The sequence below is a fragment of the Haliotis rubra genome, unplaced genomic scaffold (genome assembly GCF_003918875.1).
Source record: "Haliotis rubra isolate DU_JTF1 unplaced genomic scaffold, ASM391887v1 Scf571, whole genome shotgun sequence".
NCBI lineage: Eukaryota > Metazoa > Mollusca > Gastropoda > Lepetellida > Haliotidae > Haliotis > Haliotis rubra.
The window spans coordinates 284,120-306,576 of NW_025767270.1; the positions used below are offsets into that span (position 1 = coordinate 284,120).

The following is a 22,457-nucleotide window of genomic DNA, read 5'->3' on the forward strand; positions in this document are numbered from 1 at the left end:
TCCCTGCCTGGCGCTCGGCATTAATGGGTATAACAAGGACTGGTCGGCTCGGAGTCAGTATAATGTGTCTGAGTGGGGTATTCATGCTTCACTGCGGCATGGTATCTCAGTGGGCTAGCACTATAAAACCAGCTTCAGTCTGGGCTAGTACAAGCAGCCGCACATACACATACACACGCATGCACGTCGTCATATGAGCGAAATATTCTCAAGCGCGACGTTAAACCTCACCTCACCTCACCTCACCTCACCTCTGAGGAAGACATTGCCGCAGAGCTGCAGAATCAGGTAGTTTCAGCAGTAAAACGTTTTACCGTTAAAAAAGAGGGTAACATTACTAAAACTAATACCTATCTGTTGACCTATTCTCGTTCCTCACTTGCAACATCTATCAAAGCAGGCTATTTCAATATCGTGGTGGATGTGTATGTCCCCAATCCACTCCGATGTTACAAATGTCAGCATTTCGGACACGTCTCACAATCTTGCCGAAACTCTGTAGTCTGTCATCGTTGTGGCGATCGTCATGACGGTTCTGACTGCGACAGAGAGTACAAATGTGCTAACTGTAATGGTGCTCATCCTGCGTCATCGAAAGCTTGCCCTGTGTTCCAGCGTGAATCGCAGATTATGAAACTTAAATGTGAAAAAAACGTTTCATACCTGGATGCAAAAAAACTGCTCAATCAAACCTCTACTCCATCAAACAGTACCTACGCTGCGGCAGTTACTCGCTCTGTGGCAGTGTCCTCTACTGCGTGTCAGACTGAATTGACTTGGGTCAAGTCAGAGAAACCTCTTTCGTCAGCTTCAACTATTAAACCTACTGTCACAGTTACTCAATCTACGTCTGGTTCTCAGACTGATGAAACTCAATCCGAGACATCACGGCAAACGTCTGTTTTGCAACCAGCCGTGAATAAAATTAAAAAGAAGAAAGGAAAAGGGATTACTAGGGATAAACTACCCGTTGTTCCTTCACCTCCAGAGGTACCTCTTGAAAACTCATTTGGACCTTTAGATATAGAGGTTACTCCGTCCTCACAGGTCAGGCGGAGGAGCTTATCCCCCTCGCATTCACGAGAGAGATCACCAATTGAGGCGCCATGACTCAATTGTCTACTTTAATGCAATGGAATTGCAGAGGACTAAGAAATAACTTCAATGAGATACAATTACTGATACAAGATATTCAGCCGTCAGCACTCTGTCTCCAAGAGACATATTTAAAACCTACAGATAACTTTACTTTGAGACAATACAGCGATTATACATTCCTTTTCTCCTCCGGGAGATAAAGCAACTGGAGGTGCTTCTATCTTAGTACGGCAGGGTATAATACATAGCGACTGTTCGACTGACCCTGCACGTTGCTTTGACTCTGTGCAGCTTATATATCCCTCCATCTTCTGATGTCCGTCTGTCGGATCTTCAGAATCTGTATGATCAGCTTCCAAAGCCATGTATCATCATGGGCGATCTGAATGGACACAATCCGCTTTGGGGAAGTGTCCATACCAACAATAAAGGTAAAATCCTCGAGGAATTTATATCAGATAATAATCTCTGTATTTTCAGTGATGATTCAGCCACTTATTTACATCCAGCTACGGGAACATATTTTTCCCTGGATCTGTCACTCACCGATTCAACCTTATATAATGAATTTGAATGGATGGTTCATGATGACCTGTGTGGGAGTGATCCCTACCCTACCATTCTTAAAACAATCAACCCTGGTGATGATCCACCTTTATCGAGAAGGAACTTTGCCAGGGCTGATTGGTCATTATATAAGACACTATGTGATGATCACTTAAAACATGATGTTTTTGCGAACAGCGAAGATCCTATACAGCTGTTTTCCGATATACTCAATGACATTGCTGACCACACTATCCCCAAGTCCTCTGCAATTCCACATATTCGTAAACCATGGTTTACTAATGAGTGTAAACAGGCCAGAAAAAGAAGGAAGAAAGCTGAAAAGTTTTTTCGCAAACATCCTACAGTCAATAATTTAGACAAAGTTAAAATTTTAAATGCCAAGGCTCGACGCGCATTTAAACAGAATAAGCGTCAGTCTTGGAGGAACTATCTTTCCAAAATAAATTCACGTACACCTATGTCCAAGGTGTGGAACATGGTCCAAAGAATAAAGGGCAAAGGTTCTAAATCTACTGTACACCATCTGAAGGATGGTGATAATCTCTTAACTCATATATAAAACTGATATAGCAAATAAACTTGGCGAAACGCTTGCCAAACATTCTTCATCATCAAATTATGTCCCTGAGTTTCAAAAACACCAGAAACAACAGGAGACGAAAAGAATAAATTTTAACTCAGACAATGGTGAAGATTATAATGAATTATTTTCACGCCATGAGCTACATACCGCTCTTGAGCAAGCTCATGCTACAGCAACAGGGGCTGATGATATCCACTATCAGCTCCTAAAGCATTTGCCCGAATCGTGTTTGGAAACACTGCTAAATATATTTGATATGATATGGACTACAGGGAATTTCCCAACTTCCTGGCCAAATGCCATTGTAGTCCCCATTCCAAAACCTGGCCGGGATCATACTGATCCGTCTAATTACAGACCAATCTCTTTAACGAGTTGTGTCTGTAAAACCATGGAACGAATGGTAAACAATCGATTAACATGGTATCTTGAAACCAATAACCTTATCACCAATATCCAATGTGGTTTCAAGAAAAATCGTAGTACCATTGATCATTTGGTACGTTTAGAGTCCTTTGTCAAAAATGCTATAGTAAATAAACAACATGCAGTATCGATATTCTTTGATCTCGAGAAAGCATACGATACCACCTGGAAGCATGGCATTTTGAAGGATTGACATGATTTTGGTTTGAGGGGCCATTTGCCTCTTTTTATATCACAGTTTTTAAAAGACAGGCAATTTCAAGTCCGAATGGGTTCAACCCTGACTGATCATTACAATCAGGATCAAGGTGTCTCTCAAGGCAGTATTTTGTCCGTCACTTTATTTAGTATCAAGATTAACAGTTTATCCAAGGTTTTAAACGATTCAATCGACGGATCACTTTTTGTGGATGATTTTAATATTTCTTGTTGTGGTAAAAATACGCATACTATTGAACGGCAATTGCAGTTGTGTTTAAATAAAATAAATAAATGGTGTCTTGAAAACGGCTTTAAATTTTCCAATTCCAAAACTAATTGTCTACACTTTTGTAGAAAAAATAAGCCGCATAAAGACCCAGAACTATCTTTAAATGGCATTCCCATCAAAGTTGTAAAGGAGGCCAAGTTCTTTGGTCTAATTTTCGACTCCCATTTAACTTTTTGCCGCATATCAAATCCCTTAAAGCTAAATGCATGAAGGCCCTTGATGTGTTGAAAGTTGTTTCCAACTCAAAGTGGGGAGGGGATCAAGCTACCCTCCTCCACCTATACCGATCATTGGTCCGCTCGAAACTTGATTATGGCTCCATCGTATATGGTGGAGCCTGCAAAAGCAACTTAAAACTTTTAGATTCTGTCCACCACCAAGGTCTGAGACTTTGTCTTGGGTCATTCAGAACATCTCCCGTTGACTGTCTCTATGTTGAGGCAGATGAGCCTTCTCTTACCCAAAGCCGTATAAAATTATCATTACAATATATTACCAAACTATCTTCTAACGAGTCTAATCCTGCTTTTAATTGTGTCTTTAATCCTCTCTATGAGGATTTGTACAACAACAAGTCTTCTCTTGTTCCGCCTCTTGGGCTAAGAATTCAACCCTTCTTTTCTGCTGCCGGCATTGAGCTGGACAATATAGCTCCTTCCCGTCTTCTTTCTTCTCCTCCAGGCAATTAGTGAGACCACAAGTTGACCTCACCCTGACAAAGTTTAAGAAAGCAGAAACTAATGAATTAGAATATAAACAAGAATATAATCAATTAAAAATTAAATATAATACATAAAAATCCTTATTTACAGATGGGTCCAAGGATGGTGGCGCGGTGGCATGTGCCACTGTCATTGGATCCCGAACCATATCTTCTCGACTACCAAATAACAGCTCTATTTTCACAGCAGAAGCTAACGCCATATTAACAGTTCTTCAATATATTAATAAACACCGTAAATATAAACAATACATAATATTTTCCGATTCTCTTTCGTGTCTTCAGGCTAATAAAAATCTGTCTTGTAAACATCCACTTTTATTAGAAATTATTGAATTGTATAATGAGCTTGCTACTGGCCAATGCGACATCGTCTTTTGTTGGTTACCCAGCCACGTTGGCATTTCTGGGAACACAATGGCCGATCTTGCTGCTAAGGCAGCACTCAACAAATCTGTTACACCACTTCTTATCCCATACTCTGATTACAAAGCTGCTATTAGATCTTATATCCGTGATCTGATGCAACAGAAGTGGGACAGCCAAGTAGGTATCAATAAATTACATCCAATAAAACCAACTATCAGTTACACCTCCTTAGGTTGTCAGTCCAGATTTGAAGAGGTCATCATACGACGATGTCGTATTGGCCACACAAGATATACTCATGCATGCCTATTGAAAGGTGAGGATCCTCCGTTTTGTATCCCTTGTGATGAGAGAACCACGGTCAAGCATGTCCTGCTTGACTGTGTTGAATTCTCCCTCATAAGGGATAGATATTTTAATGTCAAAAAAGTAAAGGACCTTTTTAGTAATGTTAATTATCATTTAATCATTGATTTTTTTAAAGAGATAGACCTGTTAAATGAATTTTGATATATGTTTTGTAAATAGATAAGGTTTTAATATAGTTTAGATTATCAACTTCGATTGTTAGTGGCTGTACCCTCAAAGGGGGTTGAAGTATTGTAAAATTATTGTCCTCCTGAGAGGGTACGTAAGTCCCAACATATTTAGAGTAAATTTAGGCTTGCCACGTTTTTAATCGTAGATAATGTGTGCTTTTAATTTATGGTTAGATTTCTCTTCTGTCGCCAATGGCTGAAGGGATGGTGTAAATCCATCTAGGGTCCATGCAGGTAGCAAAAGTAATGTAAGTCCCCATGGTCCCTGGTATGGTGATCTACCTTCAGTTATTGGCGATTTATAGTCCATTTTTATACTGTATTGTTTTTCCCCTATAGTTAAAACGTTTTAGATTTAATTACTAGTTTTACATACATATCTGTGATATTCTAGTTGTTTTACTGTCCTTCGTCGGCAGGTTTTTTATAATATACATATATTTTATTTCAATATCAAATGTTCTCGTCACGATATGGCTGAAATATTGCCGATGTGACGTTAAATATTAACTCACTCACTCACTCTAAATATATTAGAATGTGGATGAGGTGGTCGCAGTTGATCCAAGATTTGCCGTGCTATTACCCTTGATCATCAGTTTGGGCCTTCTTCCAACACTGTGATATAAATACTGTTCAAAGCGGCATTAAACCCCACCTACGAGAACATAGGCGATATGATTTCTGAATTCTGTGAAGTTCCCCATTTCCAATATTCCCCACATCGGTATAATGCACAGTTTTGGTGTCCCCCCGTCATAACATCGCTGATATACAACAAATAGAGACGTGTCACCATTCTAGCGCCCTCATGTTATCGAGAGTGTCCCCTGGATACATACCGGAATACATTACCGTTTTCCTTTCCTTTTCTGTTTGCATATAATAGCAATTATAGTAATGAACAACTGATTAAAAGCATGTATTTCTCGCATAGAAGCCGTTTCGTTTTGTCGCTGTGGTGATTGATTTTCACAGCCGCCCTCCTTCAACCACACACGGAGACACAAAAATAACGAATGTGCCTACACTAGCCAGGGGAAATCACATCTACACCCCCAGGCTCTCTTGTTATATCAGGCGTACGGTTCTGTCTGAAGGTGTCTTCAAAATAGAAACATGAGAGTTAACAACTGAACAGTGCTGTTTGATTCGATAAGACGTAGAGACATTGATGAAACAGATCTTTGGAAATTGAGGTTGCAATTGACATTTCAATCCACTCAACACACAATCAGAAATACCCACTGGTCTTAAGTTCAAAACCATAATTGCTGGAAGCTGATTTGTGTTTGAAACATACGAATAATAATAACCAATTTATAATGCACATTTCAATAACTCAATATTATGTTCTAACATAACATTATTACCTCGGTCAACCCAAGCTGCCTGTGTGGTTTTAGAAGGTGAACAGTCATATGACATCTTATCCCATCTGGTACCCATTCACTGCTGGATGAAGAGAGGCAATTTTGAACAGACGCGTTTGCCTAAGGGGAGACCACATGTGTCACATATGCTTCGTCTGTTTGGCACTACTGAAGTCCTCTCACAAGTCAAACTCATACAAAGACCCTCCGTGACCAGCTTTGCGTAACTTTAACTGATTTGTGACGTGGGCCCTATGCATAGGACCACACACAACCACATAATATGCTCCAGTTAGTGGTTTATACATCAGTGATACATTTAAAGATTGTTCATAATTGATGATATTCCTATGAAAACGTTTTGATATTTGCAATAGTCTTGTCCATCTTTGACTCAGTGACACCAGTTCAACGCTGCTCTGTATGGTATTTAAATCACGGCATGCCAGCTACATGTTCTTTAAACGGAAAATTCAAACTTAGTGACCAAGGATCATTATAGGGATCGAACCAGGACCCATCCATATTCTCATGCAATGAAGACTGGTAATACGTGCACAATAAATGCTCTATCCTTCCAAAATGTGATGAAAACTGACTTGAAGAATGCAGCTTCATACTTCTCCAAGCCATATGGTCAACAACTGCAGTGTCTTTATACGTGAACTTCCAATGCAATCTCCTGAAATAAGACTTCGTTCTAGGAAGAAGTAATATTGATCGTACCAAGCGACTAAATGGATCGGTTTGTCACGCACGATGCATGAGCAACAATCCCATCATCTGATCACTCGATCATCTGGTCTTGATTAAACTCTCCCCCCTCCGTACCAACACACCATTTAGATTTGTTCAGGTTTGATTTGACAAACTCAAAGGTGCCGTTGGAATACCATAAAGGAGGTTTTATCCAAGCTGTCCTTCAAAATCCATATTTTAGAAAGGCACGCACTGACGTCATAATACATAACTGTTCGCTCCAGCGTATGTGCATCCGTTATTTGTGTCGCCACACATCCGTTGGCAAAGGTAATGAGACAGTTGCCTAGAGGCTACATCAAAACATCACCAGTGTACTTCCACTGCATTTAGACGCAATTCATACAGGCCGGAAACGAAGCACAGAGACACACAATAATTGTCAAATTATTGAGTTCAATTATTAACTCAAATATTAACAAATGCTGTTTTCCTTCTGTTCAGTACAGCATATCGACCATTTTATAGGAAGGCAGCTTCGACATATGAGGAAACGGTGCTGGCGATATTTGGTTACCCACTGTGTTTCAGAGTGGGGACAATACCACTTTAAATACATACATGGAGAGGAATTGTCAGGCGAATGCCAGCACAATCACCTACCTGTATGAATGATACATAGGGCATACCGCTGAACTACAAATATTTTATTAGTTGATATGCATCATGCGTTATCTTACATGTTATGATATTCCCGAGAAGAAATTCCCATCAAGGTAACAATAGCAAAGATCTAACCAAATACTAAGACTTAGCATTGGTCCCAAAATAGAAAAAGGCAGATATTTAAATATCCATAAAGCTAAACAGCATAAACAGCAGTGCACTCTTTACTTGAAGGTTATGTGGAACATGAATAACACCTTGATGGTTTGTGACCAGTATAGATTACTGCGTGAGATGTACGTACCCTCTAAATTTATTTGGTTGTATGCGAAGCATCCAAATAGAATTGTAACACAGGAAAATGCTGACAACAGAGACCGAGACTCCTCCCCCTTCAAAAGATAATGGAATGCTATCAGGTTATTAATGCAACCTGCGACTTTCAAGATCACTGTTATTTGTTGATCAAGGGACATTATTTAAAGACATAGCTCTTTTGCTGCAGTTACATATGATTGGATATTTGCATTTTAGCACAAATGAATTCAAATAATTTCAGCTTCCTATTTACAGTATTATGTGCCATGATATACGGCAAAGGCTCGTTAACCAGGATCCCGTCAGTACCAATCTCCCCGGTGTTACCCTTTGTAGGTATCAATGTACATGTATACAGGTATAGTTTGTTACGCAGAACTTATGTCACAGGAACAATACAGTAGGCGTGAACGTGATTCCTCTTCGAGAAAAGAAAATTAGTTTCTTCTTCTTTTGGTTCACTCATGCCTCAGAGACAGAACATGAAAATACTTATTTTGAATTCCTATTTACAAGCTATCATATTCTGTAGAAGAACCCCTAAAGCGAGCAATTATGGGTAATTCAGATATGCCTTTCCAAAGTAGTCGTTTTCTCTGATATAGGTATAGGGATACAGAGGAATACAGCGCTTCGGGCCAACACGCAGTAATGATTATATGCCAATCAAGATGTGCATGAAGAACTTCTGACCCTAACGTGGACAGACTAAACAAATGCTGGCAGGTTTTTTTATTGGAGTCCAACACAATGGAAGCACAGAGGGTGAGTGGGGGTTAGGGGGTGGGTGTGTGTGTGATAGAAAACATGAGATTTTTCAAATTATTCATGAAGGCATCTTGTGTGTATATGTGGAAGGGAGGTTATCTTTGAAGACACTCGCTCAGGTGCTTTAGTGTATTGGTGAAAACGGATCCCAGTGAGAATATCTGTCTTTTAAAATAGGATATTGTCTGCATCAATTAGTTCATGCTCTATGGGTTTCGTTGGAATTTCCGTATGGTAATTTGTAATTTTCGAAAGACGCGAGTAAAAGGATATTATGGTGTGGTTCTTTGAACCATATTCTGTGTTACTGGAGTCATAATCAATCCACCAAAATGCTTCAAATTAGTTCCTAGCATGTAGTTGATAGAACAACACTCATCAGCTTTGACAGTTAGACTATAAATATGTCAGCTTTGATTAATAGGTGCCTTGTTGTTTTATGTGTGTGACATTTCTGTCAAACTCCCTCTAAGTACCCTGACAAAAGCCTTTACTGACGGAGTGTCCATTGTCAGCAGCGACAATCAATTCTTATCAATAGTTTACGACTTGTTTCGGCTTTTCGTATAAGTAATGCGACATGACAAACGTTGAGGAAATATGAAGAACATTACCGAATGTATAATATAATCATATGTCGTTATTCACCGTTTTGACCTGAAAAGAAATGCAAGTTAATTTGTTTATGTTTGTGAAATGATCTTAAGCATACTTTGTGAATTAAAACAAAACAACAGCCATTTAAAATTCGACATTAAAAACGGATATTAAAGCTTCAATTATTCAAGCTCCACGTCTTTGCAGTGCTTCCAGTTCATCAGTGCTTGCAGTCTTAGAGCGACGGGAGGCCGATACTGCATCTTGTACAGTACCTGGGCTGGCGACGCCAACAATTGTTTTCTGCACAAGCGAATCAAGGTTGGATCCTTTTTAATGACGATGACGTGATGAACATCACGTCAACTGCTGTGCCTTCCTGGTGCAGAGGAGTATGCAGTATTATGTTCAGAGGCTTCTTTTATCGTCAGAGGACCGATCTACAGGTGTTCTATCCGTAGCAACTGTCATGTTCAGGGATGATGTTCTTTGTAATCACGTCGGTCCTCTTTTCCTGGGTGAACCTCGCTTCCAGGTCATTCAGCAGGACAACGCTCTTCCCCACACATCATCGGTCTCTGCGGACTTCATTATACTGAATGGCATTCCTGGCCGTCTATGGCGCCGACTGAGCATGTCAGGGACGAGATTAGGAGACGTGTTCCAGCTCAAGACAGCCTCTCACACTTCAGGCACTCGAATCCTGTTTGGCGCAAATGGAAAAAAAGTTCGTTTCAAAGACAAGTCGACTCAATGAAATGGTTATGAGTGGCTTTTGTCGCTGATGTCAAGAATAAATGTAATGGATAAGTGGTAATTTTTTAATACCTATGCATCTTACCTTCATCTTCACTTGTGCCTCCAGGCTCTATGGGATGGGAGTGTGGTGAAGGTGTCCTGGTCACTGATTGTCATGTTATCAAAACATTACTCAATGATCAAAGGGTCTTGAAATAACATCTAAATGTATTAATTAAGAAAACATTGCGAGAGTAATTTAACAGCTCAAAGTATTACATAAGAAAATATCTCAAAGTACAGGATAAAAAACATTTCAAAATATTAGATAAGTAACAATCTCAAAGAATCAATTAAGAAAGCATTTCAAAAACAATACTCATTGATATGAAAAAATAATGTATGTTCATTTTGACTTTTTCTATGGGTTTCAATGTAATCAAAAATACGCTATCGCGATCTTTCCTTACCTAAGCCAACACTTCATTGTCTGATCAATCATTTGATCGTCTAGTCAAGACGACTTTTACAGGCCGAAATTTGAAAGGGGAGAGCTTCAGTGTGATGTACGGATACCAACAAAGACGTACCTGTTTGTGCGCATTGTGTGAGTCAGCTTACTGACTGACTGACTGACTGAGTTTAGTTTTACGCCGCTTTTTAGCAATATTCCTGCAATATCACGGCGGGGAACACCAGAAATGGGCTTAACACATTGTGCCCATGTGGGGAATCGAACCCGGGTCTTCGGCGTGACGAGCCAACGCTTTAACCACTAGGCTACCCCACCGCCCCGAGTCAGCTTACACTCTTCGGGAACACCCGATGCCATCACTTATCAGTGATCATTACATATTTCTACGTCTCTTTACCGTTCACGCCATATGGAATGAGTTTCGGAAGCTCATCGTCACAGATTATTTTCTGGCGTTGACGTTGTTTCATCTGGAGTTTCTACAGAGGTTCAGTCATCCAGGTATCCTCAAAGAACTGCGAAACCTTGATAACAATGACTAATCTTGAACTCTTGAAGGGACATGAAACTATTCATAGTACATTTTCTGTGTATTTAACCTTTACCTATCCACATTCCTTACCACTGAGGCTCTGGGTCCCGTTGTACAAAACAACCTTTACTAAGGTTGAACTTAGTCACTAAGGTAAACCTTAAGGTAACCTTAACATAAAGTTACGCCCGTTGCACAAAGCTACCTTTGGTCAACCTTAACTCTGGAAGGATACTTAGCGGTAACCTTAGCTAAGGTTGAAATCTTTAGTGCCGGCGATACAAATATATCCGTAGTTACGGTTGTGAGTTATCTCCCCTGCTCGCATCAGCAGACGACTAGTGTTATCAATACTTCGACATGGCAGAGGCGTCTACTAGCAGTGCACGAAAACGGAACAGGTTGTCAAACTATACAATGCTGGCCGATGAGGTGAAGTGTCAAAGCCACATCTTGTTTGGATCATTTTCTTCATCTATTACCAACCAAACTAAACTGAAGGAGTGGGATGCAATAGCTGCAAAGTAAGTGTCTTCATTTTTTTATCTTAGCAGATAGCATTGAATGTTTTGTAAACGCACGCTTGTCTATGTATCATTTATGTTATGATACTAAGTCCACAATCCCCCCTGAGCATTCTATTTGTATTTCTGCTGAAAAGATTTAATTTTGATATTTTTTTATACACTGCAGGTTTGCTGAGACATACTTCTTGGAAATTAAAAGTGATAGACAAATTAAATGTAATGTTCATTGGATATATGAAATATATCATATTATTGTCACTCTGTTCCAGGATAAGGGCATGCTCTTCAGTGGAAAGAACAGGGGCACAACTAAGAAAAAAATGGAATGATTATAAGTAAGTGTCAGAAAGTGTGTGTGTGTGTGTGTGTGTGTGTGTGTGTGTGTGTGTGTGTGTGTGTGTGTGTGTGTGTGTGTGTGTGTGTGTGTGCTTACATGTGCATGCCATTGTAGGTTGTGGTCAATTAAGTTCTGTTGTTTTGATGTATAATAACATTATTTAAGCAAAGAGGACAAACAATTACTAGTATTTGAAAACATAACAATAAGCTTTTTATTTACAATGTGATTTGGATATGTCAGGAAATAACTAATTTTCACATGATTAACTTACAGATCTCAGGTGAAAAGAAAAGCCATGAATGTCAGAAAAGAATCATCCAAAACCGGAGGTGGTCCAGCTCTCGTACTTCTGACTGATCTGGAATTTAAAGTAATAATTAAGTTTTAATTTCATTTTGACAATGTTAATTCAGGGAAACCAGGATGTAAAGGTTATGATAAAAGTGTTCTCTCATAACAACCACCACCCCTCCCTGCAGGGTTACAACATCATATCCACATCTGTTGATTTATTTCTTCCAAGTACACACATATTGAAATATAAATATTTCTGTTTTTAGGTTGTATCACTGATTCCACAGTGCCAAATTGAAGGGATAACTGGTGGATTGGAGTCTGAGGTTGATGAAAGTGAGTTTTTTCTCAATCAATGTCAGAATATGTTCCAAATCGTTAAAACAATCTTTAAGCTGATTGAATATTTTTAAATCATTTCCTCTGTTGCATTGTGTGTATTTTCAATAATTATTACTGATAGTCATATGATTATTAGCTTGGTCTGGAATTACATAGATGATTGGGTAATAAATAACATAAATCTCTCAGTTTTTCAAACACTGAACATGGTCAGTGAGAGTGGCCTTCCCACAGAAGAGTACTTTGATTCTGCCTTCACCCGCGATGAGAGGAAAAGCAACGAAACACCTGGTATGCTTAATTAATATTTTTAAAAGCATGTTTAAATGTTAAATTTGTCATCAAGTCAGTTAGTCACAGCTTAACAATCTCATATATATGTACTTACAATGTGTATTGACAGAACTTTAAGTCCTTTAATTCCTTGCAGGTCTTATATCAATGTATGGAACCATCAATGGTGATGAGGCTACCTCTATGGCTGAACCTGTGGAAACAGCAGATCAGCCAAGTCATAATTCAGCCTCAAATGGTAAAAAATGATACATAACCAATTAGAGTGTTGTTTAAATTCTACTGTTTCTGTAGGATATTAATGTGCTGTTACATTAGTCGTTTAATAGTTATATTAGGCATTTAACATTTATTTAAAACAGATGTATTTTCTGGCCTGTTACAGATAAGGACCTAAAGTTGAACAGGTGCAGGCAAAGAAAATCTGGTATGAAATTGTTAAATATGTTGCATGAAATGTTATTTAATCATGCCAAAAACTATTTTTTGCTATCCATATCATCATGGAATATGAATTCTCAATAATATCAAAAATAAATACAATGTGTTTACAAATACGTTATAAGGCTTCTACAATTGATTTCTTTTTCATATTTTTTTACCGGAATGAAATGTAGCATGTTGATCAATGAGCAAATAACATGGAAGTGCTGGTAATGTAATATAAATTGAATTTTATAACATTTATTGCAGAAAACCCAACGCACCAGCCTGAATATGTTGCCTCCATCATGGAAATGGGGACAACAAAAGCGGATGCCCTCAAAGAGCTGATTGAGGTGCAAAAGAAGATGTTAAAAATATCGAAAAGACCATCTCACTTTAGAGCGAGAAAGACTTGATCTAGAGAAATCAAAATTTCAACTGCTACAACATATGCTGATTAATCCAGGCAACAAATCTCCCAATACTCTTTCCCCAGTTATCCAATTTATGTATTCTTCCTAACCATGATAACATCCCAGTATCTCACCTGTGTTTAAAAGTAAAATATTCATAAATTTTGTTGTTATCTATTTTGATATCTGCAAATACATATTCATCTATGTCACTGTAATAAACATAAATACATGTATTTAATCAACTTATGACTACTGTATTGTTTGCTTACAGTCTATGTAAATCTCTCTGCAATCAGCTTCCTCCTTGTTGAACATCCATCCTGGCTAGAGGCAGGACAGTTTTCCCCAGTAGCATGATCAACTTCCATGTCAGAGTCCTCTGGCGGTGGTGCAATATTTTTGTCTATGCAGAAGTTGTGCAGCTTGAAAGCAGCCATGATTACAGCCATACATCTTTGTGGACTGAACCATAAACATCCAGTAGACTTATGGAGACATCTGAAAAAGTCAGATAAACATTACTGTAGTTACAGTAAGAAATTAAAGTTGCGAGCAACATTGAGGGCTCCTTGGCTTGGATAATTTCTTGCCATTTGGTACCTGTCATGCAGATGTCGAAAACAGTAAAGGCTATAGCTGATATGGATCATATCACTGACAGTAATGAGACATACTTCAGTAGTAAACTTTGAATTCTTATGTTTGAGGGTTAGAAACAAAGGATTGTGTTGTATGGTATGGGTAATTGCACTTATGGCTTTGGAAACAGCTGTTGGCTTGATTAGAGATTCGAAGAAAAAAGAATAATGCACGTTCAGATGCTAAAAAATTATTTCTTTTTACTGAAAATGTGGTTGTTTACATACAGCTTGAATATTGCTGAGTGTGGCGTAAAACAAAACTCACTCACTCACTAACACGCTCACGCAAGAGAACTTGTGATTTCACAGCAATTAAGGTACTTCAGTAGTTTGTATTAGTATCCATTACACTGTTACACTCGGGCCGCTGCAAATGAATAGTGAATCGAGGGCAGGTATATATACTGGAAATACACCTAACAGCTCGATAAAGGTCACATATATGAAGTTTTAAAATCCATGCAAACTCCACAAGACAGAATTGATTGGCAAAAGCGCATTACTCCTCAGGAATTGCAAAGCCGGCGAGTAATGGGTGTGGAAATATTTTACTAGCGCTTCCTTCAGCTAGACCAGAGTTAGCCCCCTTAGACCACAGCTACAACTTTTACCATGACCCGGAACGCTCATTCATTGACAATCTTTAAAAGCTGCCTAAAGACATACCCCTTACAAAAGACTGAATTTCAATGAAGATTTAACACATCTACTGCACTGTATTTTAATTTTGTGTAACGCTCTGGGTTTTTGGCACATAACACCTGTGCCATTCGACGGAAAGAATCACATGTTTATGCTCTGATCATGAACAGAAAATGATCAGCAAACGTTTGAGATACATACTGCAAATTTTCATTGTGCTCTCTAGAGAACCAATAAAGATAGCAACTATACAGAGAGGAAAATAGAATTTCACTTGTCCCTCTGTTGTCTTTGAAAATACACTTAGACAAATTATTTGTTACTTCAGTATCGTTTAGCTTGTGTTTAACCCGCTCACGCTGGACAGCTCTCGTCATTGTCAATTAAAATTGACATCGTCTCCCATATCAGCACGTGGACCACGCTTTGCAGTGGTAGTCTCTTTATAGGGGATATCGTCCTTGCGCTTTCCTTCAGTCTGTCGCATGTTTTGCACGGGTAATCTGCCGTGTCGTAAATGTCGATGAACCTTATGACACATTCGGCAATGTATCCCTGGGCTATCGGTGATATAGAGAAGTCCCTATTTCATTAAGCTGTCCAAACTTTAGGGTTTTGAGTGTAAGTATCATTTATGATGACTGGTACGATGTTAATAGTCTGTTTTAGTGATTTCTGGTGTGGTGTGCCTCGAGTTTTCGGTCAGTTTGCTTGGCACTCTTTTTCTTTCATTTGGGGCTCGTCTCAAACAGTATTTTTTTTCTTTTACCTCCCATACGTTGTATTCACACGGATAATGTTGAACGCCGTAGCGCTTGCAGTGACTTTTGACATAGGACCAAGAACAGAAAATGTTCAGCACATGAAGTTACTGCATGCTGCCAGATTCTAGCTGCATAGCTGAAATAGTAATGACGCTGTGATTGTTTTTGTAAATCCATGTGTGTAAGATTCAATCCAATATGGCCGCCAAACGACGCAATTTTTGATAAGCACCTAAGAACACAAAATGTTAAACATTGTACGCTTATGCATTGTACCAATTTTCATGTCTTTTTGTGCAGAATCGGAGCAGCTAAGCTGTTTCTAGAGTAGTGTCACCAGAATGGGCCGAAATCCAATATGGCCGCCAAACGATTCACATTTTAACATGCACCAAAGAACAAAAACTGTTCAGCGCATCAAGTTTTTGCATGCTGCCAGATTCTAGCTGCGTAGTTGAAATAGTAATGACGCTGCGATTCTTTAAAGATACAGTTTAGTAAAAAATAAACAACAAAACCAAAAATCTAGATATCCGTAACTAATCAAGATATCGCAACGTAGCTCGAGGATGTTCATATTTGAGGTATATACTCTATATGTGCAAATGTGCAAAGTTCTTGACATCATACATTCAGAGTTATGGATTGCGGAAATGCCTACCCGTCAAAAACGTGAAATTTCCTTAAATCCAATATGGCGGCCAAACGGTGCCTCGGAGCCCCATGGATCCTGCAGTTGAAATTGAAGGTAATCGGATTCCAGACCTGCTCCAGAAATTTGGTAGTCATCGGACTTGTAGTTTCGGAGATTATTGCTTTGGAAATTGAAAATTTTGAATTAATTTTGAATTATCCCCCCTTTGCTGTTGGGCCTAGAGCCTTGAGATTTTTGCAGAAACAACTTCAGTACTGTTGGCACCATGGTGATGTTTTTCAAGCGATTCTGTCCAGCGATGCTATTTGTAGGACTGGTACAAAATACGGCGGAATAATAAATAATAAAAACATTAACGATTCCAATAGGTCTCCTGCCTTGTGGCAAGGAGCCCTAATTATGCCTTAAATATTATGTTTGTACAATTTAAGTTATGTTCAATTTCAACTGAATTTTCCATAAACAATTAAATGATATTCTTTATCAGGTGAAACATTAATGTTCTTCACTGGTTGTATTATTCTATAAATTAACACACAAATATAAATGTAATATTCACATGTACATTATGAATATTACAGCTCAAAAGATAAGAGAACTATCCTGGTGCACTAATATAATGGAATATATAACAAAAAGGAGGAAATCAAGAAGTCTTTAGGTTATTCTTAATCCAAAGAGTAATACTATATATCTATATTTTGTCATATCACCATTCATACACAAATGGAACCATGAATATAGTACCTGAATTTTGACTTTAACACTCCAAATGCCCTTTCAACTGTGTTCCTTGTCCTGATATGGGCTGCATTGTACCTCTGTTCTGGCTTTGTCTGAGGATCTGCTAAGGGGGTCAGCATCCAAGGTCTGCATGCATATCTGTACAATGAGTATGAGGTACATAACATTAATTTTGTATATATGTTTGGTATATATGTTTACTGCACTTCAAACGTATAACTACCACAACATATACTGTTAAATAACTATGGCTAAATGGTTTACCCTGAATCACCAAGTAGCCAGCCATCAGGTGCAGTTTCTTCCATCTTCATGCCAACTTGACTGTTAGTCCATATCAGGGAGTCATGAGTTGAACCAGGCCACTTGGCCACCACGTTGGTAAAACTGAAATGGTGAACATTTTCCACGTTAATCTGATGACAGTGTATTTATTTCCAAGTTATTACTTTCACGCCGATATTCCTGCAACTTCTTCGTAACTTGCTGACCTGTCAAATCAGTAAAATCAACACCGTGCACAGAATAATTAGGAGCAAAATGTTTGTTTTTTTACTTAAAGGTCACATGCAACCAAAAAATCAAACATAATTAAAACACAATTATCACTTATTCATGACATATAATATACATTGCTGGTTATGAAAAAACATATAAACAAAATTATAAGCGTACAATCGCAAATCAAAAGTGCAATATTGTGTACTTGGGTTTACTTCCCAAGAAACGAAGCAGCTGGGATACCGAACCAAGTCAGAGCGGGTGGGTGTGCACTCAAATGTAACGGCTGGTTCATTAGCAGATGCCCTCACGGTTCATTGTGTGTGTATATATAGAGATGTTGGGTTTTGTAAATACATGCTCATTTTTTGTGTATAACATTTTGCAATCAACAGACATCATAACATGTCATGTGTTCAAGTATCACACCTGCCATTACATAATGTGACAGAGACCGAGCTCGGGCCATAAATCAATGCATTTTGTTTATGGTGTATAGCCTGATTGGTGTTAAGTTCAAATTGCATGTGGTCAGTGATCGCAGTTGTGTATTGAATATTGTCATTAGCAGACAGGCAGGCAGACACACAGGTGTCAATAAAACAAGACATTGAGTTTTGTCTGTGACAACGACATATCTATATCACAGTTAGAAATTCTGTCAACGCTAAATGATGACATTGCTTTAAGTAACGAACTGAGAAAGTGACTCGGTAAGAAGAACGTGTGGTGAAATAGACAAATGAAATTATATAAACAGTTTATTTACTGTCATAACATATAAAAAGCTCGCGCCTGTGAGATATCAACAAAACATTAGAAAAATAGCTCACACCAAAGACTTCACCGAGTATTTACCGGACAGCCCGCTTCCAAGTTGCGCGAACCTATTTCACTGCGCACGTGCTATGAGCGCAGCCCAGCTATTGAAACCAGTTTTCCCCTAAAAGTCGGGGGAAAATTAGTGAATCGTTTGAACTCCGATTTCGCGCGGTTTTTTTCATCGCGTTATTTTCAACTTTATAAGTTGAATTTGCATTTGTGATGATTTGTTTCTGTAAGTCAATACCGAAAGGTATCAGAATCTGCAAAGTTGTGTTTTACGTTGCATGTGACCTTTAAACTAAATGAATTCTGGCACTATTCAGAAAATAATCCTGAAACGATTGCTGTATAAATGGGTACAATAAATTACAAATTTAAAACAGACTGAAAATGCCGCTCGTTTCATTTGACAAGAAAGTAGTTTCGGCTCGTTTGTGGGTCAAGGCCGTTGCTAATGTAAACAGAGATGCGTAGTTTGCGGACCACTAACCAGTTCATCATTTTTCTTTCAGCATTAAGAGATAGTAATCGGTAGATATCGAAAACAAGTGTAACTAAAGTATCTTTATGGTAAATTTAGACGTAAATGTATATCTAGTTTATATCTTACCGGAGAGAACTGTCGCATATCGCTGGCACATTAATTGCATGGTATCCCTTGCGGCATACGAAGGCGGCTTCCTCGTTTGGTGAAGGTCGTTTGATCGGAATAAGTGTTCCGTCCACAGCACCGAGAACTTTAGGGAAATGACCGACTCGGTAGAAATCTTGTTTAACTTTAGTTTGCTGTTCTAGACTCCAGGGAAAAGTAATATTGTCTAACACCGTACATATTGCATTCACCATGCAATGAAAGCTTCGAGAAACACTGGATTTGTCCAGACCATGCAAATCTCCAATTTCAGAAAGAAATCCTCCTTTTCCCAGATATCTCAAAGTTAAGAGGACTTGTGATTCGACTGACATAGCGTGGGAACGCTGTGTCGGTCTTTCGACCATTGGGCGAACTTTGTCCACAAGGCAGAAAATAGCTTCGCGTGGGAGTCTATACCGGGATATGAGTTCCAAGTCAGTCAGAGTTTCTAGTTGGATGCTTCTGTCTCGGAAAACACGCTGTTTTCTCAAACTTTTTCCAGTTTCATCATGCATCAACAAGAATATAGCCATATTGAATTTATTCGAAATAATGTCAGCATTAGCCACACTAAGGTTGGGTCGGACTAACCTTAAATTTTCACCTTAACTAAGGCTACCTTAGCGTAAGGTAGATTCGTACAACGGGACGTCAACCTTAACAAAGGCCTAAGGTTAAAACTTAAGGAGATAAGGTGACCTTAGAGCTAAGGTTGTTTTGTACAACGGGACCCTGGTCTCTGTTGGAATTGGTCAAAGTATTAAACGTACTCAGTCTGAGAAGCTAAAATTACACGTCGATAATCAGTGGGAGACCGCTATGGGATTACCTTTACGATGTCTGTGGCAAGTATATATGTCCGTGCGTCTGTAGAACGTTCGTAGATTAAGTGTATGGAATTGTGTGAGAGAAGTGGGAAGGAGTACACAGGAGATCAGCAGTGTTTATGTGAAAAAAACCCCAAAACAATGGAATTGCCCATTTTGTACCGAGACGCCCATCAGGAACAGCAAATGATAATCACAAGGTCATTTACTTATTACTAGGTGGGCTGACAGGATGCTACTATTGCACTGCATTCCGTCAATCAAATCATATTCTGTAGGAAATGATTACGTGAAGATCCGGGTTAGGATTGGTCTTCAGCAACCCATGCTTTTTCTTTAACTGACGACTAATGGGAGTGCGTGGTCCCGCTGGTCCAGACTCGATGATTTACAGACCGCCGCCATATAGCTGGGATATTGTTGAGCACACAATGAACACCCATGCCTGCTCTGCGGACAATGTAGGGGTCACGGGTATCACAGTTGTCTGTCACAGAATTGCGTCCCTAGGAATGCCAGGAATTTATCATCGTGTTGTATAATCCAGGGGCATGTTTTCATGTTCGTCAGCACCACACCCGCGCTCGTGTGTTTCACCGAAGTGCTAAACGTCTCAGACCGGCACCACTACGGGCTTTGTCTCCCACATCAAAACTGTCGATAATTGCCATGCTGTGCTACGCAATTTTCCCGAAGTCTGGACCATCACAAGCGAGTGGTTGTTACTCAATATTCTTTTGAAGAAGGAAGTAACACGAGTTTGTGTATTAGCTAGAAGGATTACAGTGGAAACATGACTCGTATTAAAATGTCAGCGACCCACGGCGCTTCATCGAAGCTAAAACTAATGCTAATACGACAACTTTAATGTCACTTATCTGTCATCTTCAAAACATGTTGTTGAAATATAAGACAGGGATTACACCCGAACCTGCTTTCATTACTGTCTCTCCTACCTAATTTTCAATTAAGGATCAAGTCAAGTCTTATTACAGTCCGCCAGTTTGGTAAGGAATATGTCTAAAGTACTATAAGTCGCCCGCTCTTAAGCCAATTACGAAGCCAGCCAGTATTAAGACCGTCAATAAGTAAGTACATATGTTTGTCTGATAATGACGTCAGTATTTTCCTGGGAGAAAATGAAGCCAAACTCAAATTTTGTTATGGCATTGAAAGTCTTACCATCAGTGACTACAGTGGTCATTCTATACATCATGACCATGGATTACTCTTTATAGTGGGCGTTGTGGAGGCACTCAACTTGATTCATTTATGTCATATTACGTAGGTAGCTACAGTTATATACATGTTCTGATATATCTTATGTGACAGTTAATTAAGAATTGTGACAAGGTGGTCAGTAATATGTGCGTCTTTAATATCTGAACACGTCATCAACACTGTTCAAGAGATCTAAAATAATTTGCAACAGTGTTCTGTCATTACCGTCAATCAAGATGGCAGAGACACATCAAATATCCGCCAGTGAAATAGTTTCTGCAAACTCGTCAAGAAATTGAATATTATTCCCTGGGACGTAATATGTCCGGATGAGGACAACCATCTCTCATACCGCGGGTCTCAAACATATTCAGACCAATTTGTCTGCATCACAACACCTACAAAGTTGTCTGAAGGTGAATTTTGTACCCCGGACCAGCACTTGTGTGAAGTTCAAATTTCTGCAAAGATTTCCAGCCTTGGCCTATTTAGGAAACTTGATTACTGTAGAAGCTCAGTGATTGTTTACAGCACTTTACAGCTTTAATCACTGCTTTTATTAAATATTGTCAGAGCATTTGTACTGACGTGGAATATGTACTGCAACTCTATTTTGTGCTAGGAGAATTCCTTTGTAGTGATTTGTAAACTTACAGACTGTGAGAATGCAACTGTTATGTGTTCAGCATTTTGTTCACGTATGTTTGTCGGATTAACGTTTTGTTGTCTTCTGCCGTTAGCGGTGGACACGAAATTGTGATTTTTATAACAGAAAACACCAAAGACACACAATTTTCCACAACACAGAACTTCTGCTATGTTCACATGAATAAGATCAACCCTTAATGTAAATCCTAAGTATTGTCACATCATGGGATTATGGAATCACCCCCATATGACATAAGCACAGTTTTGCTTAGAACAATTCAACGTCAAAGTACAGGTAATGACAAAGCTGTACTTTATTACAGATGACGCCTGGGAAGAACAATCTTTACTTCTTAAGTCAGGTTTGTCGAAGGCCAAAAATGACGCACTTAACAGAAAATTACGACTCATGTAAAACTTGGTCACAATTCGGAACCCGAACTACCATTCAGCTGATGCGAGAGGGTTTCGGGGACACAAATCTTGTCAGTTAGAAAACTCCTCCACCCGCTTACCACTTTCATCAATAGACCTTGGTGGTCCTTTCATTTGAAAACGTCAAGTGTGTCTAACAAGGAGGTACATGACACCTACTTAGAATGAAGATGTTGCACCTGTGAAACCGATTCTTTGCACATCCATTATATGTGCCAGTTGAACATACAGATAGAAGATTACATTAATGCATTATATGCCACGTATTCCCAATCGCACCCGCATAATTCATAATTTCTCATAGAACAGATATGCAAAA

At 38.9% G+C, this 22,457-nt stretch overlaps 1 protein-coding gene and 2 long non-coding RNA genes across 4 annotated transcripts in view; 2 read left to right on the plus strand and 1 right to left on the minus strand.

The window, feature by feature from the left end:
* LOC124254358 overlaps positions 1–14,411 on the plus strand; it is a 28,533-nt gene extending 14,122 nt beyond the window's left edge. Inside the window, exons 4-5 of the long non-coding RNA XR_006892468.1 lie at positions 5,537–5,541; positions 14,323–14,411. This is a non-coding gene — a long non-coding RNA (uncharacterized LOC124254358). The remainder of the gene's footprint in view (positions 1–5,536; positions 5,542–14,322) is intronic.
* Positions 11,769–12,721, plus strand: LOC124254356. Of its 2 annotated transcripts, none has more exons than XR_006892467.1 (3): positions 11,769–11,824; positions 12,390–12,459; positions 12,655–12,721. It is a non-coding gene; the product is annotated as an uncharacterized LOC124254356 (long non-coding RNA). The 2 variants fall into 2 exon arrangements; XR_006892466.1 differs by lacking the exon at positions 11,769–11,824 and adding an exon at positions 12,179–12,199.
* Positions 14,412–16,851: 2,440 nt separating the features above from the next.
* On the minus strand, positions 16,852–19,521 carry LOC124254351 (putative nuclease HARBI1). The gene is made up of 3 exons (XM_046688273.1): positions 18,984–19,521; positions 17,312–17,470; positions 16,852–17,185 (listed from the first exon to the last, which is right to left on the minus strand). The coding sequence occupies exons 1-3, from the start codon at positions 19,370–19,372 to the stop codon at positions 17,020–17,022; spliced, it is 714 nt and encodes a 237-aa protein (XP_046544229.1). The 5' UTR covers positions 19,373–19,521; the 3' UTR covers positions 16,852–17,019.
* Between the last annotated feature and the right edge of the window lie 2,936 nt (positions 19,522–22,457).